This window comes from Uloborus diversus, chromosome 3 (assembly GCF_026930045.1).
Source record: "Uloborus diversus isolate 005 chromosome 3, Udiv.v.3.1, whole genome shotgun sequence".
NCBI classification, from domain to species: domain Eukaryota; kingdom Metazoa; phylum Arthropoda; class Arachnida; order Araneae; family Uloboridae; genus Uloborus; species Uloborus diversus.
Genome location: NC_072733.1, coordinates 81,324,168 through 81,343,062, shown reverse-complemented (window position 1 = coordinate 81,343,062; position 18,895 = coordinate 81,324,168). Strand labels below are relative to the sequence as shown.

At 34.6% G+C, this 18,895-nt stretch overlaps 1 protein-coding gene across 1 annotated transcript in view; it reads left to right on the top strand.

The window, feature by feature from the left end:
- The window catches only part of LOC129218407 (uncharacterized), a 63,957-nt gene that overhangs the window by 12,567 nt on the left and 32,495 nt on the right, over positions 1–18,895 (top strand). Inside the window, exons 3-7 of the mRNA XM_054852659.1 lie at positions 8,768–8,784; positions 9,626–9,671; positions 9,753–9,958; positions 10,751–10,879; positions 10,966–11,100. Of these exons, the coding sequence (XP_054708634.1) occupies positions 8,768–8,784; positions 9,626–9,671; positions 9,753–9,958; positions 10,751–10,879; positions 10,966–11,100 (533 nt within the window). The remainder of the gene's footprint in view (positions 1–8,767; positions 8,785–9,625; positions 9,672–9,752; positions 9,959–10,750; positions 10,880–10,965; positions 11,101–18,895) is intronic.

The following is an 18,895-nucleotide window of genomic DNA, read 5'->3' as shown; positions in this document are numbered from 1 at the left end:
GCAGTGATATAAGCAGAAGCTCTCAAATCATAACTATTGTAAGACAGTTTCCGCGAGTCATGATAGGGCTGAAGAAAATTTTCAGAGAATACAAAGCTTTGAAGACATTGCACAGAAACTACAGAAAAAGACTAACAATCTTATGAAGAGGGAGTGCAGATATTTCCAAGGCCGTATCCAGAAATTATTCTCGGGAGGGGTCCGGATTCATACTGCCCTAACACACATATACACACATATACAGGGTGTTCCATTTTAACTTGCAAGACCTTTATTTCGCAACCGTTAGTCCTAGATGTATACTTCTAGTTGCAAAATGTTCAAAATCAGATGCAGAGTTAAGATATTGAAAGTTTGAAGTAAAACTAAAAATGTGTCAAAAAATACAAAATTTAACTTTTTATACGCGCCCCAGTTCCCCTTACTTATATTTAAGGAAATTTTCTCCATTGATAAATCATTCCAACAGATAAAGTTTGACATTAGTACGAACAATATTCATCGAGCTATGAAACGCAGCGTTTTGTGACTTACACCACTTTACACTCGCCATCAATAACATCTTCTGGGGGGGGGGGAAATATAGCGGTTAACAAGGGTTTAAAATTATATGTGTGCATATAGTGTTATTTTTCAAAATTTTCGAGGTTTTGTAGTGTGCTTTTGAGTATCATGGCGTAACATTTGTATTTATTTTGAAATAGCAATGAAAAATATAAATACTTATTGTATTTACTTCGACAACCTGACATTCCTCTGAAAGGGCGATAAGTTCCAATCTCATCTTCTGTTTGGTCCCTTAAAACTTTGAAATGGAATATCTCCTTGAGTTTTGGTCGCACAAATGTAAAGTTTTTTGCGTCAGTAATAGTTTTCAATGGAGAATATTTCTCTAAATATTAGTTAGGGGACCTAGGGCCCGTATACAAAGTTAAATTTTGTATTTTTTGACTCATTTTTATTTTTGCTTCAAACTTTCAATTTTTCAGCATCTGTTTTTGAATATTTGTGCAATTGGAGGTATACATCTAGGACTAACGGTTGCGAAAATAAAGGTCTTGTAGGTTAAAACGGAACACCCTGCATATATACATATAGACACACAAGCACGCATAAAAATATTTAACATAGAAGATGTTTTTTGTCTCGATTTTTAAGGATTCCACTGTTTGAACTGTTGTTACTTTTATTTCTTATTATTTTTAATTCACCTTGCGTAGTGGTAAGGGTAACAGGAGATGTCCCTTTAAATCGGATGTAGAACATCCATAGTTTCAGGGGGGGGGGAATATTTTTAAAAATAAGTTTAAAAATCTGTATTTTGAGGCCTTTTGTATGGGGTAATTGAGACTACAGAAATATGAAGAAAAATAGGCAAACAGAGTCTTTTAAAAGTTATGCATTCTTTTGCAAATCAAGATCAATCAAAATAAAAATTGCTTACTCGACAAATCGTTGACATTAATCGATCAGTGAGGAAAAAGGAGAGAGGAGAAAAGAGAAGCACATCGTCATTTGCTCATATCGGCTTTTAGTGCAGTTTGTTTTTAATCACTTCCCCAACATCCCCCCTCCCCCTTTTCATCAAATGCCCTGCAGTATAAAAGTTCTACAAAATGGTTTTTAAAAAATGATGTAGAAATTCAGAAAATAAGAACGAAAGAGTAATATTCTGGCCATTTGGATGATTCATATTTTATGTTCCCAATAAGAGACAAAATTGGAGAACTTTTCAAGGTATTTAAAAACCTTAAATAATTTTCAAAGACTCTAGAAAAGTTGAAATTATTCAAAGCACTTTATTTGCACTTTTCAGAAGTTGATTGCACAGTCTTACAAAACGATTATAACTTTGTAAGACACACCCGTTTTAAGTTTATATATATATATATATATATATATATATATATATATATATATATATATATATATATATATATATATATATATATATATATATATATATATATATATATATATATATATATATATATATATATATATATATATATATATATATATATACAGGGGCGGACTGGCTCACTTTGACCCAGTCGGCAAAAGAATATTTTGGCCTACCTCCGCAAATTAAAAAAGTTAAAATAGTGCCGGATCTCGATTCTTCCGATTCGAGCAAAGACATTAAACTACCCCTAGCTCCTATTTTCCTTTAAGTTTCTAAATAAAGTCTTAAAGTTCTAAAAAAAGAAAATTATGAAACGTAAAATAAAGCTAACACTGGCGCATTTTTTTATGGGCCCTGAAAGAAGGATACTAATGGTTATAAGTCTGAAAAGGCACATCTAGGTTTCTATATTGACAACACAGGAAGGACACGAGGAAATCAGGTAAATCCCTGCAGAAAATTTTAGAAACTAATTGATCTATATAAGCCTAAGGAGAAAAAAATCGCGAGAAGGGTCCTAGTTCCTTTCCAAGCGATATTTTCAAAGTTCATGTCAAAAACCGCAATTTTACAATTTTCAGTAACGTTATAGAGAAAAAGGAAAAAAGGGTTCCAGCACGATTTTGTTTTTTTAACTTTTTTTTTTTTTTTTTTTTTTTTCAAAATTGAAGTCTATATTAGTCTATTTTTGTTTACAATGGAATGTCGAAGGCTCTTCCCAGAAATTCTCCGAAATGGGAAGTTTTAGAAAAGCAATTTTAGTCTTCTTGGTAAAATTAATGGAACAGGAAACATCGGGAGCTCTCTACGAAAACCTTTCGACTTTGAACTAAAAAACGCAAAACTATCTTTAAGTTACGTTTGAGAGAGTAGAAGTCTCATTTGAAAGCATTAGAAACTGATATATTCTCGACCCAGTTTTAAACTACATTACTACATAGTTACTATAGGGAATCCGGCGACTATCCCTCGGAATGTTTCGACATGGAAATTTTAAAAACATAATCTTTTTACGTGTTTGGATACAATAAAAGGAAAGGGGAGAGGTTTCCCCGAGTGTTTCCCACTAGATTTTTCTGAGGGCAGCCTGCCTTTCCGCTTTTAGGCTAACCTTTGACCCTTAACTTAATCAACCCTCCTTGCCCCTTAAAAGTTTAAACAAAACTTCACAAAAGCGAAATTTTTATCAAAAGGTAGAGATTCACACAAGCCTGTCCTTGAAACGTCGCTCCCTCGTTTCAATCTTATCCACAAGAATCTGATTGAAAATATATCTAAATGTATTTTTGCATTACCTGCATCAAAAAGCTTTTAAATATTTTAAAAATAATTACTATCGAAAACACTTAAATTTAATATGTACCTAGTATACCAAAACGTAAAAGAAGCACCTTTTTTCAAAATTTCCCTTGGGCATTTTTTTCTGAAACTGAAATCAATTTTGGGTTATAGTGCAGATAAAAGGGTTACGGAGTTCTCCACGGAAATTTCTATAAGTGAAATTTTAAGCTATCATTAGTGACTTTAAAGGAATGGCGAAGATTCAAAGACTTTGGCAAATTTTTGATCTTCAAGTTTGAAAAACCTCATTGAGGGCCTTGATCTAAGAACCAGGTAAGTCCAGACTCACTCATTTTTGGTAAGACCAACAAATAACATCAGTGTCCGATACAAAGGCTAATATCTTTCCCACATTATTTACTACGAAGCAAAGGCCTGATCCTACATATGTGTCTCGTTGTTGCACCAATTGGAACACAGGGGTGACACATCGGAACACAGGCTGCGCCATTGAAGTTTTTAGGGGCTGGGGGGTTTGAGGGTAATTTTTCTAATTAGGGAGGGAGGTTTTGCTTTTTGGGGGAGGGGTCTTCGCGATATTTAGGGGGGTACGCTCTTGCTGTTAGGGGGGGGGGGGCTCCCTGCGGAATATTTATATTCTCTACACGCAAAAATGAATTTTTTTCTTTGAAGGAAAAGTTTGGACTATACTGGATTTTGCATTAAAGTCCTCAATTGTAGGCTTAAGACTATCGTCGGTGACTTTAGGACTACAAAGAGACCTCATACCTGAAATGGACTTCGTTAAGTCTAAATCTGGCCCTTATTACAACCAATGCTGCTCGGAAAAAAAACCCTTGTCCCCCCTCCCCTTAGAACTCAGTCCAAATTCCGCCTATGTTCAGGAGCTCTCCCTTCTTTGGTCCTGTTTCAGAATCAGTTTATCGTAGTCCAGACTTGCTTTCCTGTATGCGATTCTGAGGTGAAAATACTCGTATAGCGAAAGTTTGCAATTGACCATTGAAATCTCTTGCCAACTGACAGCATTTAGTTGAATCTGTCATAACTAGTGAATACCAGGGGCGGCACAGAAACTTTGCGGCCCCCCCTCCATCTTGTTTACTCTTACGTCCCTACATATATTTCACCCCTCATTTAAAAAATCTCGGACCCCCTTCAGGTTTACAACAAACAATTTTTTTTTCAATCACAAGTAGTGCAGAAAGTGAAATAGAGTAGAGTAAGTGTTACTTTTTTCCTCATGCTTAAGATATTAACAGTATGCATCAGTAGAAGTAAGATAAAAACAAGCAGTAACAAAGGAATTTGCAAAATACTGAATTCGGTTACTAAATAAATGGCGAGATATGGAACACATCAGTCACAAAAATTTATCTTAAAAAATATGCTACAAAAACGCGAGAATCATGATTTTTGCATTTTTTACTCAGGATGTATCCAGGAGCTGAATCTGGCACATCTTGGTAACCAGATACTAGCCTAATCGGAAACTAGGGGTTCGGCCCTTGGGGAGTCCCCGGCTCGAAATCGGTGCAGCGTAAGTTTTATAAGAGTTTTAGGGGGAAAGAGGGCACAGGGGAGAGAAGGGACACCTGTTGGCCTGGGCCCGAGCCTGGAGGGGGCCCAATATTTTTAAAACTAGGGGTGAAAATAGGGATTAAACAATATGGTGGGGGGCTCGAAAAAGTCATTTGTGACGGGCCCCAAAATTCCTGGAGGAGGGCAAGTCTACCAACCTAACATGGGGCCTGCCTTGGCCCTGAATTGAATTGGGAAAGAGAGCAGGAAATCCTAATTAAGGGTCTAAATTTCAAGATTGCTTTGCAGCTAATGAGAACTAGAATTGCTTTTTCTGTATTTCTTCAAATTTCCACTCGTTTAATAGTTACAAAATTAAGAATAAAAAAAACTTTTCTTAAAAAGAATTAAAAAAAAATTCCTTTTCTGATATTAAAAATAAAAAGAGAAAAATCTTCTGTTTTACGGCACAAAACATTTTGGGTTTCGGGGGGGGGGGGGGGGCTTTGGACACGCGGCTCTGGATATTTCATTTTCTCTCAATATAATTAGTACAAGTACTGTATGGAGATTACCATATTGGAGACAATATGGCGTATAACTAGCAAGGCCTGTGAAATAAAAGTTTCTGAAAAATATAAAATTAATTTTCACTGATCACTGACTCCCACTATAGAGAGAAATGGTCAGACAAGATAGGAAAAGTTTAACGCCATTTTTTTAAATGGGGAATGTACATGAAAACCCACGTAAAGTTGAATTTTTCAAGAAAACGTACCTAATAGGGATAGAAATGCGTCACTATTTTCTCGAAATAGGCACATTATACATCAAGTTCAGCCATAACTTATCGTGTATTTTTTCATCGCAGGTCTGTATTATCTTTCATTAAGTTGAAAAATAAGATGAAAGTTATATAACCTTTCATCAGTCAAAAGTTAGTAGAAAGTAAGTTGAATTCTAATCCGCCAAGGCTTAAGCGATTTCATTTGTTAAAACAGGGATGAGGAAAGCTGATATGCGTTGTGATAACTACGAGGGGGACCCAAAAGTAACCGGATTTTTGTTCTAAAATATTTATATATTAGTTTATTCGCAAAATTTCTTTTGCCTCTTTCAAAGTGTTCACCCATAGATGAAATACACTTGTTAATTCTTTTTTTCCACTGTTAGAAGCTCCCCTGGAACTCTTAAGCTTTGACCATGTTCAGTGCCCATTGCGAAGCAGTTTTTACAGCCTCTACATCATCAAAACGCTTCGATTTCAGAATTTCTTTTCATCCTCGGGAACAGAAAAAGATCACAGGGGCCTAGGTCTGGCGAATATGGGGGTCGAGGAACGACTGACCACCATGAGAGGCCAAGTAGTGGTTAATAGTGAAGGCTAAGTGTACGAGAGCGTTATCATCGTAAAACGACGACTCTCGTTGATTTTTTGGCAGATTTTTTCAACGCTTTAATCATTTCGAGACGTTGAAGGGCGCTCAGAACGAGCATGATCTTCAGCACTCAAGCTATCATGTTTAAAGCGCCCAAACCACTCGAAAACTTGCGTACGGCTCATAGCATTGTCCTTGAAAGCTAGTTGAAGCATTTGGTAAGCTATTCCATTGCTGACTTTTCAAACAGGAGAAGTAAAATTTCAAACTTGCAGTTTGTTCTTTCAAATTTGCCATAATGAGTTCGCAGGCGGAAAGCAACAACACCTGAGAAAACCAACACTACGATCAGATGTTATCAACTACACTGATGTCACTTGCACAGCTGATTTGTGAAGGTCTCTACTTGAGCCATCTAGGTGGAGAACACTCTACTACATCTAGAATTGGCATCGCACCATTAGTCCGGTTTCTTTTGGGTCCCCCTCGTATTATTGACGTAGTACTCACCTAAGAATTTCTCCTCTTTCAAACCTAACACAAATGAACTCGTTCAAGGGAACAACAGTTACGTTGCAGAAAAGAAAATTGCGGATTGCATTTGAGAAACATTTTGAGTAATGTTACGTGATATATTCTTTTAAAAAGCTTACTTCAGATCACAATAGCTTTCATTTAAATACGAGCTTATTTTTTTGTGTAAGATGTTCAAAAATTTTTCTGCTGAAACAATAGGCTGCCAGTTCTAATCAAAAGGAGATTGCAGATTGCAGCACGAAGTAAAAAAAAACATGAAAACTGAGAAATTACTTAAATTAAACAGAAAAAGCTGTTATAAATAAACTATGACTAACCAATATACTACTAATAGTAACTAGTTTAAATTTGCCTAGCTTTTAGTCTTTTACACTATGCATCCAAAAGATACTGGGTACTTTCAATGTGAGATATTATTTTCGAATTTTCGGAGAAATACATGATTAATTGTTCCAGTAATTTAAAGGTTTCCAGCAAAAATTGAGCCACGCTGCCATTTAGAGTACCAAACTAAATCTAGGCAGAATTTTTTTCTGAAAATACCTGCATAGTACAAAGCTGAAAATGAGCTGTAAATTTCACAAAATAGTTTTACTTGCTATATGCATTTATTCTATACATTTAGAAATTAATCATACCCTTTCAAATTATCGCTTATTGCAATTTAAGTGTAGTTATTTTGAAATGTTTTACTTTGTTATTTACCTTCCTGTGTTTTTACAAGAAAACAGTACAAGAAATTAAAGTGGCGGAGGGAATTTTTAGTAAAAATTCAATTATCTTACACGAATTGCATGAAAGAAGTGACAACTGCAACCGTAATGCTTATTCAACTTTCATACGGTTTAAGATGCATTTTTTGAACTCAGTTTGAAATTGACGAACATGTTGAAGGGTCGGAAAAATGTTTGTCACCGAAATCTAAAGAGAAAATTCCTATTCCTGCAAAACTAGACAGTTCATGTACGGTTGCATTCGTCCAAAATCTTTACTTCAATGCTTCCATAGAGACAATGGTTCCCATACGACATTCAATGAAGAAAAATAATGAGAATTATTGCATTTGCTTATGCTTGTAAAACTGATTGCGTATTTCTGCAATCTATTTTGCATGCAAAACGAGCTGGAAAGCTTTCTTTCATTTAGTTCTAAATGTAAACAAAGTTTCAAAAATGTTTCAGCTAACAGAAGCATTAAAGATCAGGAACGATGCATACTTTTAGACTAACAATAAATGTGTAAAACCATACGCATTAGTTTTACTATTACAATAAACTGAAAACACGATTGCATAACGAAAGAAGAGAATGTCAGGTGTAAAAATATAAAAGGGCGCGAAAACGGAATCAATTGTATGCGGTGTCCAAGCAAAGCGTATTGATTTTTCAAGAAACACCGTATTTTAGAAACATTTATGGCAAAATGTCACAGCCTTATGGTATTTTTTCAGAATAAAAAGGAAGTTACACAAGAACCACCATTTTATTTTTACATGCGCTGATTTTTTTTTTTTTTTTTTTTTTTGAATTTCAGCATACTGTTTTGAAATTATTCGAACGAGAATTCACACAATCCAGTAATGATTGATCAAAGTTGAATAAAATTTTACTCGCTCTTTTAATTAATTGTACTCCGGTTTTAATTTATAGGAGCAGAAGGGGAGGAGCCCTATAGTCCTCAGAACTTATTTTCGTACATTAATAGCCGTCTAAAATATCAGAATTGAGATAAAATGAAAAAAAAAAGTGTATGAGCTGAGCGCTCGTTGACTCCCTTTCAAACTAAGCCCTAATTTTCCTATTTTTTAATAACTTTCTGGAAAGAACCAGACTATACTTTTTTTTCTTCCCCCGAGAGCTGGGGGGGGGGGGGGTTGATCCCCTTCCCCTTGCCCATACGTATGGGCGCCCATGATCTACATCTAACGTAACATCTTATCGAAAGTTTGGCTCATGTCGACATTTTCGCTTCTTCTCTTCTAAGAAATTTATCCCTCTTTGTCCTTCAAATTATGATGCAAACTTACTTTGTCTTAAACTGTTCTGACATACTTTTTTATGACTCTGATAGCCAATTTAAAATATTGTTACTTATGATTTATTTATCTCTTTCTCTTTTCTTTCAGGAAGCGAAGACACAGAGGTATGAGTTTACTTTTTGTTATTTTTTTTTAACTTACTAAAATTGTTTTTGTGTGAAGTAACAAATAGCTTTAGCTATCTTTCATGAAATTTGATGTTAGTAATCTGAAGAAAAACACAATTCCAATATCAAAGATAATTGAGGTAAACGAAATTTAGGATGAATGCTCGAGTTTTCAAAGATAGATTAAAAATGTAGCGATTAATTCCAAGAAAAAAAAGAGCACGTGTGATCAATTTCTAAAAAATAAATTTATAAATAAATAAATCAAAAATTTTATTTTAAGCACTTTAAAACTAAGCGAAGTTTTATCTATGCATTTGTCTTGTGTGTAATGTTGGACCCTGCCAATAAATAAATGAATAAATAAATAAGTGCATCTACTTTCCTGGTTTTAGCAGCCTTTTTTTAAGAATATGAATGCATTAAAACATAGTTTCATCAAACTACTACGAAAAAAAATCAAATTATTGTTTTGAAAATTCATTAAATTTAGAGTATTTTGCTTAACATGACTTTATGAGTATTTCAGGTTATTTCTTACGTTTTTGTATTTTATTATCAAATAATCAACAGAATAGCTTATAGCGTTCATATGAATTTATTCCCAAACATCATTTGATATTAAAACACTTCAATTAGAAATCTTCAATCAAATAAATAATTGTCATTTTTCAATTAGAGAGAATATAATGAACCTAAAGCATATCGTCACCTCAGAGCAACAGCAAGACAGCTGCGCCTCAAAACAACAGTAAGATCCAACTGTTGTTCTGAGGTGACGATACGTCTGGGACACATACCAAGCATTACATAGTGATCTATTGATACATATTTTCAGGGATTCGATGATGTAAAAGATTTAGAAAGTCTTCGCAACGAAAATGGTACGTACAAGAAGCAACATGTCTTTAAATACGCGTCCTTATTATTATTATTATCCATTTATGAATGTAATTCTTCACTAGCTAAATCAAACACCACAGAGAAAATGGATCATGTAGACACAACAGTTGCTAAGGACGCATCACCATCTCCTCATCCTCATCCTGAAGGTGACGAAGATCCAGAGAATGAACTAGAACCTCAAGCTAACAGCAGAAGTGCTATTTTTCGCCATAGAGGAATTACTCAAGCAAAAAAGAGTAAATACACCGGAGACAAGAATATTCAAGTTAGTTTAAGTCGACGCTCATAGTTACCAGTTATTAGAAGTTACTTTTAATACTATTATATATATTATAATTAATATATATATATCATTTTAACGAAGAAGCTTAACATATGCATAATCTATACTGTTAAAAAATATGTCTTAAATAGTTTAAAATTACCTAACATGATTAGAGTTAGTCTTACTTCTTATTTGAAAAGGAAATTAGAGCTACCCCACCCATGAATTCTTCTAAGAAGAGTTTACCTTCCTCAGAACTGGGCCGAGTATTTCAACTTACATGAGAACAAAGAAAAAAGGGCTGCTATAATGTTTGCTCATTACATTTACTCCAAGTTAAAAAATCTTTCGGAAAAATTAAAAACTTGACGTTATGTAACGTATATTAAAATAATTAGCTGCAACTTGAAAATAAAATATTAATAAGATTAATTCAAATAAATACGCACACATCTGAGTTAGACCTTACTAATTCAGTATTAATCTGATAAAATTGGCAATGTGACGTTAAGGAACAATAGTAACCTTTTAAAACTTTATGGAAAAAATAGATAAATAGATAAATAAGTAAATCAATGAATGGATAAATAGATAAATAGTAGAATAAATGGACAAATAGATGAATAGATGAATAAATTAATAGATACATAGATAAACAGATGAATAAATTAATAGATAAATAGATGAATACATAAATAAATAAATAAAATCAACAGAAAGGAAACAAATACACCTAATATGAATGAGATTAGGCACGAGTTTCTGTAATATTTCATTGGTTCTAATTTACAGATGAATGGCGGCTACAATAAATATGGAGGTATACAATACTCGCCTACTGACTTGGCTGCTTATGTATTTAGCACTGGCGATGAAGAAGGTGTTGCAGTTGCAGTTGAAGAACTTGTTCGGGAGGGCATGGTAAGGTCAATCATGTAACAGTGTTCTAGAAATAACTAAAAATTAGATTTAAAAAACAAATACCCGACTGTATATTTTTTTATTAGATGGGACGAACCGATGCAATCAACTACCTTCAAGACGTAAAGCAGGTTCTGAACTATCTGAAGGAACAATATGAACAACAGAAAAAAATTCAAGAATTTAAGAATCAAATGTATTCTAAGCAGCAAATCCCACAGGTATTTTTTTTTTACTCGATTCATTTTCAAATCTTCAAAAAATAAGGTCACGTCTTTAAGTCAGAATGGCACATTAAAATTTATGCATTAAAATTGTTTTCCTTCTCATTAATGTATAGTTTACTACTATTTATTTAAAATTAAAGTGACCATGTGATATTTCCAAAAATGTCTTAAAATTATGTCGTTCATATGTTCTAGTAGTTCTGAAAGATAGATTGGGTTTTTGTATCTCATATTAAACAAAGATTAAATGCATAATCATTTAATTTATTAGAGTACCTTTTCGCTGCATTTTAATCTTCACTGAAAGTAGAAATTGGAAATTAGCAAGGAAACATGAAATATTCAGATGTGTTTTAGCATAAGCAATTGTGAAAGAAAATGTTTTTGCTTTTTATATTTAATCAGTTAATGCTATTTTTCTTTAATATTTATCAATTAGTATAGCTACCCTTACAAATAAAAATAACTTTAATAAGATTACGGAACATTTTACATAATTTAATTATGTAACTGTAGTCAGGCCCGGACTGGTTCCTTCTGGGGTGGTCGACTAGGTACTGGAAAGGGGCCCCCTGGTATGGGGGTTCCGGGGGCCCTTTCCCGCGAAAATGTGAGAAAGTTATTGCTTCAAAAATTGCTTTTTCTTTTTTGACATATTAAAGAATAAAACTAAAGTTAAATTTAAGTATAAAAAACATGTGTTTGAAGTTTTACTTGACTTACCCTTTAGCAGAACGAAATTTCATACCATTTTTACAGAATCTATTAAAGGTGCGTCATTTTATTTTTCATTATTTCTGAATTGAATGTTTATCTTTTTTCTTTATTATTATTATTATTGTTATTAAATTTCATTTGCCTTGTAAGCGGAAACTGTGTGGAGAAGGATTGTGATGCAGGGCCAGGGTTGAAAAGGTTTTTCCCACCACCGATATTTACCGTCCTGGGAAATACTATGTTTTTCCCGCACGGGAAAAACTGATTATTAAAAATATAAATTCAAAACAATCTTTTAAAATATCAAAATTGAGTTCTAAGTAAATAATAGCTTGAAAGACAATACACAAATTACAAATCATAATCGTGTTTATATATTTCGTCTTCTACTTCCACATTGGATCCTAGCATCATATAACAAAACACTAATTTAGACACTTTTTGCAAATTTTATTTAAATTTAACACAAATTATTTGTTGCTTCTCTTGATGACCCAGGTATTTTTAAGTTTAAAAATTTTATTTTATTGTGATCAAAAATATTTATTTAGAAAATTAATTATTGATAAAAAAAATTGTGAGCAAATTTTATGCTATCTTATATGCAATAATTCTTATTTATTTATATTCCTTTCTTACACGATAATTTAAAACCCAAAGGGAATTTGTAATAACTATTTATTTCTAACCTTCATTCTACACATCAGATTCAGATAGCCAAAATATTTCTTACATATTGTTATTTAGAAGTTTTTCCTGGAATTTACCACTTTTCCCGGTATTTAGCATTTCTTCCCAGTATTTCCCAGTGGGATGAAAAAAAACAAGCATTAGACGGGAAAAAGCCAACCTTGCGTAGGGCCTTGGGCCCCCTCTTTCAGGTAGGGTAGACCGGGGCACGTTTACGCAGTGCCCTTTTTTCAAAACGAATTATAACTGGAGGGCCAACAGTCATAACACAGATTGATGCTGCTCTCTAGCAAATATCCTCACAAGGTTTTCAGCATCAGTCGAGCTTCGGTCTATCATGCAGAAAGAATTATCGGTTTTCTACCAAGTCAAGTAAATTTTGAGTTGAACGGTTTGAAGCTTATTGTGAATAAATAATACTTAGTTAAGAAAGAACAAATATATAAAAAATTAGCAGAATTTTATCCTTTATGAGAATAGTATTTGTGTGAACTGAAATGTTATTAACTTTTTTTGCACGTTAAAAATAAATCCAAGCTTAGCGACGGGGCAAGTTTACGCGTTTACGTCTGATCACCTTTACGCACGTTCTTATACTGTGGCTTACTTCTAAACGTGCTCTGACGCTTTTTTTCGCTCCAAACTGTCTCAAAACTTCTTAGCTTCCAGACTATTTGCGTTTTGAAAATCACAATTTTATTTTTTAATTGAGTTACAAATTCGTATCTTATACCTTGAAATCATGTAGTGCTGTCTTCATGCCCGTTCACAGTTTTCACTTTATACACTATTAAGTCTGTAATAAATTTGCTTTTTTTTTAACGATGGTAAGACATTATGTTCAAAACACTCTAACAGAACAACGTTAGATGTCAAAATAAATATGCATAAACGTGCCCCGTGTTCGGGGGAAGTTTACGCAACCGACTTGGACTTAAAAATAATTTTTTTAACGGTTAAAAACAAACTAGGCAACAACTGAATATACTATAATCTTGACTCCATTAAATGCTTCATAAAATCGCAATGTCTGAAATTTCCTAAGTTAAAACATAAAATTTAGAAAATTCATTGAAAATATTCTGCGTAAAAGTGCTTCAGAAAAGCCTTCTGAAATTGCCTATAGAATATCCCTAATTTTAGGGGGTCTGGGGGGTTCTCCCCCGGGGGAAATTTTTGAAAATCAGATACAAAATTCTGCATTTTTAGGCCTAATGGGGGGGGGTGAGCTTAGTCTCTAAGAGGGAGCCCCTTATCCTCTCCGTGGGTGAGCCACTGTTGGAAGGGGCTGAGATATTTTTATCACACGCTATTTTAAGCTTAAAGCATTGCCTTAATAATAGAAAAATTATCATACCTTTTTTTGCTTCATCTTGTCACTATTTGGTCCCAGGGTATCTATCTTTTAATTTCCATAGCAAAAATTATAGTTGGCTTGCACGCAAGTAAAATACAGACCTTCAACTGTCTTAGCATAATGCAGATTGCAGAAGACAGAACCTCACGTGGAATAGTTTTATGGTCAATATCCGGTCGGACCCTATCGGAAAGATTTCCATGTGCATTCAATTTTCCCATTTACTGGCTTAAAAGCAAAAGGAGATAAGGCACTAAAACAATCAACATGAACCCATTAAGTCTTGAACAAGTCATGAAGTTTTTATTTACTCCTATTTTTATTACACCTGCATTTCTCTTTTGTTCGAGTTTTTTTTCACACGGCCATCATCCATACCCAAATTCCACAGTCCTTGTCTTATCTCATGTTTTTGACAGGAATTTGCAGAAACGTGGAGAAACGCACTTTTAGCGGCTGGATCACAAAAGCTGACATCACTCTCCGAGGAGTTCCTCCTGTCACCGGAGTAACTTAACCATGCGTGGAATCCAATTGACAAAGACAGCCGACACCCCCGGAGGCGTCGGTAGTACATTTGGAGAAAGAGGGGAGAAAAGAAAAGTTGTTCGTTAAAATTTTATTTGTTGGAATTTGCAAAAGATAACTTTTTTTTTCAACTTTAGGATTAGGAGATCTGCGTACTCGCAGACTCCGCAATGCGAGGAGGGGGGGGGGGGAGGGCACGGGGCCCACGGTCCGAGAAACCAAAGAATCTTTTTAAAAATGAACACCTAAACACCTCCAGGATCTGATTACTGAATAGGCCAACTAGGCCGTAGCCTAGGACACCGATATTTAGGGACCCTCAAATGGCTGAAACTACTTTAGTTTGCGGCTAAAATTGTTTTAGCCAATGGATTGAGTTTAAATACAGCCCCCCCCCCAAAAAAAAAAAAAATTGGCTTACGACTCCTCGATATCTTAATCGGGCCCCCAATGCCTTTGTTGAAATTTTAAAAGTTGAAAATATGTTTTCGTAAATATTTGAAGAAAAAACGAAACTCAACACATGGGGAGCAGCTAAACTGTGGCCCAGGAGCAGCTAAACTGTGCAACAGTGACGTTTAAACACATTTTTAAAAAGACAAAAAAATATATGTACTGAAAGCATGAAAAATCTGCAAAGTTTTAAAATCTCTCTTCAGGGGTACCCATACATTTGGGGGGGGTCATGGCGCAGACTGCGCCAATAAGTTTTAGGGGGTTGTTTTAAGGGATATTTTTCACTTTTCTGGGGGGGGGGCTCTTGCTTTGGGGGGGGGGGTTCTTCGTGATATTTAGGGAGGTGCGCCCTTGCTCTTAGGGGGGTTGAGCACCCCTGAATCTCTTAATTATAGTCTTATCAGTTCTAAAAGAGTGAAAACAAAAATTTAACTTGATCAAAAGATTGATGTTAATGTTTTTGTATCTCAACTTATATAAAAGGCACACAACACCTCTAAACATTAGGGTGGTTCGAAAAAAACGTTTTTTTCGAATTTGGTATCCGATTACCCCTCAAAAGTTGCAGTTTTGTACCCTGAATTCGGGAAAAATAATAAAAAAATTCTAAATTATCATCTATAGTTCGCGCATGTCGCCTAAAGTTACGAAAAAATCAATATTTTTCAAAAATTTTCATAATGTTGAAAAAAAATTCTAATTATGTTTTTTTTAATCCAACACCAAAAAAAAACAACAGTATGTAACATACATTTGATTTTAAAAATGGTTTTATTGCTGTTTTAAAATAATTTTGGTTCGCAAAAAAAGTTATAAAATGGTAATAAATCGGTGAATTCGGACATTTTTGACTATATTTAAATCACATCGTTGTACCAAAATTAATAGTTAAAAGGTTTTAACTACACTTAAAAATGAAAGTGTGATCGATGCATGTATGTGTGCAGCTCTTAGCTCGTCTCAAAGACATTGAAACTACCCAGAATTTACCACGGGGAGGTGGCTGCCATTCGAGTCCCACCCACTCCCTACCCAACCATCCATCCAAATGTAGGGCTGTTTTTTACAATATTTACATATTTACATTCACCAATTCTTGGCTAGCATGATAGTGAATTTAAGTTTACTTATCATCTTTAGACATTGCCTTGAATTCACTTTTAAAGTTAAACGATGGCATGACTGATCTTGAGAGCAGTGTTGCTCTTATGAAACCATCTCTATTTTCTTCCCCGCAAACTTTTGTACAAGACTCAGTTACCAGTTTTACTATTCTTTCCACACTTTGAGTATGGCAAGGAAATTTCATCGGGTCAAACTCCGGCAAAACATTACTACTAATCAGTTGTTCTAAGCTCTCATTTGACACATGATTCATTGCTGGAGGAAGTGAAAGTTTACACTGAGACCATTCAATCAGTTCAATGTAATCTGAAGCAGCAAAATTGATGGTCGGAGGTTGAAATGTACGCACGGATTTCCCTTTGGGCTCTTGATTTCTAGCTTTTAGCAACCTTCGAAAAGCTAACTGCCGAACATGGATTCTTTCGTCTACTGCCATTGATATTAACATATTTTCCGGATGACAAAAGAAAGCATTCCTCTGCATCACAGGATCAATGATATGCTTTACACTGTCGGGTAGCTGACGTGACGACTGAAGAGCTTTGAAGATGTGCTTGGGTCCAAACTTCACTGATGGATGCCTTTTGATTTCAAACCAAACTGGGGTGTATACTTTCATAATGTAGTCTACAAGCATCTTAAGTCCTTCAGAGGGTGTCACTTCAGATATGTATAGCCTTAGTGTCCTATTTGCACATGTCAACCAACTAGAATGACTAAGAGGACCAGGATCTTTCACAGCAAGATCTGAAGGACACTCTCCTGTCTTCACTGCTTGATATATGTCAAGTAAGTACTTTTGGTCCTTGCTCAAGTCAGTTTTTGTTATGTTTATATCTTCACCAGTGATTGTTTCAAAATTAACAACCGGGCGTTTTTCACAGTTCAATAAAAGTCTGCCAATTGTTCCCGAGAAACTTGTTGGCCCTGAAGTCTCACCATCTACACTTTCAAACAAATGTCTCAGCGGCAGTTCATTGAAATGAAGCAAGCATATGAACCATTGCACTGGGCGGGCAAGTTTAATCTCAAGATTACGTATTGCACCGTTTTTCCAACCTGTATTTGTTGCTGTGCCGTCACATCCAACAGCAACAAGCTCATTATGGTCAAATTCCTTACTTTCTAAAAAACTCAAAATGGTTGATGCAATTTCGCTTCCTGTGCCACTTACTGGTGTCAAATGGCCTATGTACTTTCCACCAGGCTCTTGTACTAAACTTATGTGCTCTTCCTTCTTCAGTCTCCGATACATTTTATTACCAATTTTTTCTTGGAAATAAACATTGTCCTTCCTCCCATCAAAATATACCCCATATATCTTAGCACTGTTATTTTCGGTTTGTAAGGACTCTCGAACTTTATGTTTTTCACGTCTGATCTTGCTCTTGTCTATTACAAGCGATAAATCTCCTTCATTGATTAAGCCGATGTCTTGTAAAACACTTGAAGCGATAGCGGCAGTGGCTCTATCTGATATCCCGTATCTATCACTCATCAATGCAGTCGCAAGAAGTTTAATTCGCATTTGAGAGGTCGATGGTAAACTGTCACTGTCATCTCCGCAATTCTCGATTAGAATGTCATGTAAAGGTTCAATTGTAATAACTGTTTTACTGGCATTAACATCAGGTTCATCAATTTTAGGTTTCTTACAGATTTGTAATCGTTGATCTCTTTTAATTAACTTATTTGTCTCTACTCTGTCCAAGGAACCAATATACCTTAACCTCATATTTCGTTGGTCATAGATAAATCCTCTCTCAATAATAGGGATTTTCTTTTCCTTATCACACCTACAATCCATAACTATTTTACAATTACAAGAGTTTGGCCTCTTACCACATGAACACGTAAAATGCATAACACATTTGCAGAAAGCAATGTCAAAAAGTTTGTTGTTGGCTTCACTGACAAACTCGTTAAGCTTTTTCTTAAAGTTAGGTTTTTGTTTATCACGATTGAATGATTTTTTCAAAGTAAAATACTTGTCATGCAAATCTTTAATTAATTTTACAACACGTTGATGACTTACAGTTGGTATAGAAGCTTTGCTGTAAATTTTTTTCTATTTGATTACTAACACAATGAGATATCTCGGAAAAGGGTACATTTTTCGCAGAATTTGATGTTTCCTCAATGCATGCTAACAAAACATCTTTATGTGTGGGTAAAACACTTTCACTAAAAGGTTTTGACTTACCAAGAATTGGACAAAGACTCAAACGCTTAGACGTTTTGGTAGACGCCATGTTGATTGTTTAGGACTGACTGACTGACTGTGAGGTGAGGAACGGGTGCGGTATGGTTTCATGTCAGTACAAGCTCGGCCAGTGTGCTGCATGTCGCGACAAGTAGGCGCCGTGCCGCGGTGGCTTAGTGCGTGGATCACGGCCTTGGCGAATAATTTAGTTTATTTTTGACTTTTATAGAAACATACATGCATCGATCACACTTTCATTTTTAAGTGTAGTTAAAACCTTTTAACTATTAATTTTGGTACAACGATGTGATTTAAACATAGTCAAAAATGTCCGAATTCACCGATTTATTACCATTTTATAACTTTTTTGCGAACCAAAATTATTTTAAAACAGCAATAAAACCATTTTTAAAATCAACTGTTGTTTTTTTGGTGTTGGATAAAAAAAACATAATTAGAATTTTTTTTCAACATTATGAAAATTTTTGAAAAAAATTGATTTTTTCGTAACTTTAGGCGACATGCGCGAACTATAGATGATAATTTAGAAATTTTTTATTATTTTTCCCGAATTCAGGGTACAAAACTGCAACTTTTGAGGGGTAATCGGATACCAAATTCGATAAAACGTTTTTTTCGAACCACCCTACTAAACATCCCAGTTCATAGAGGAATAAAATGAAATTCAAAAAACGGATTCAAAGCATTAAAAA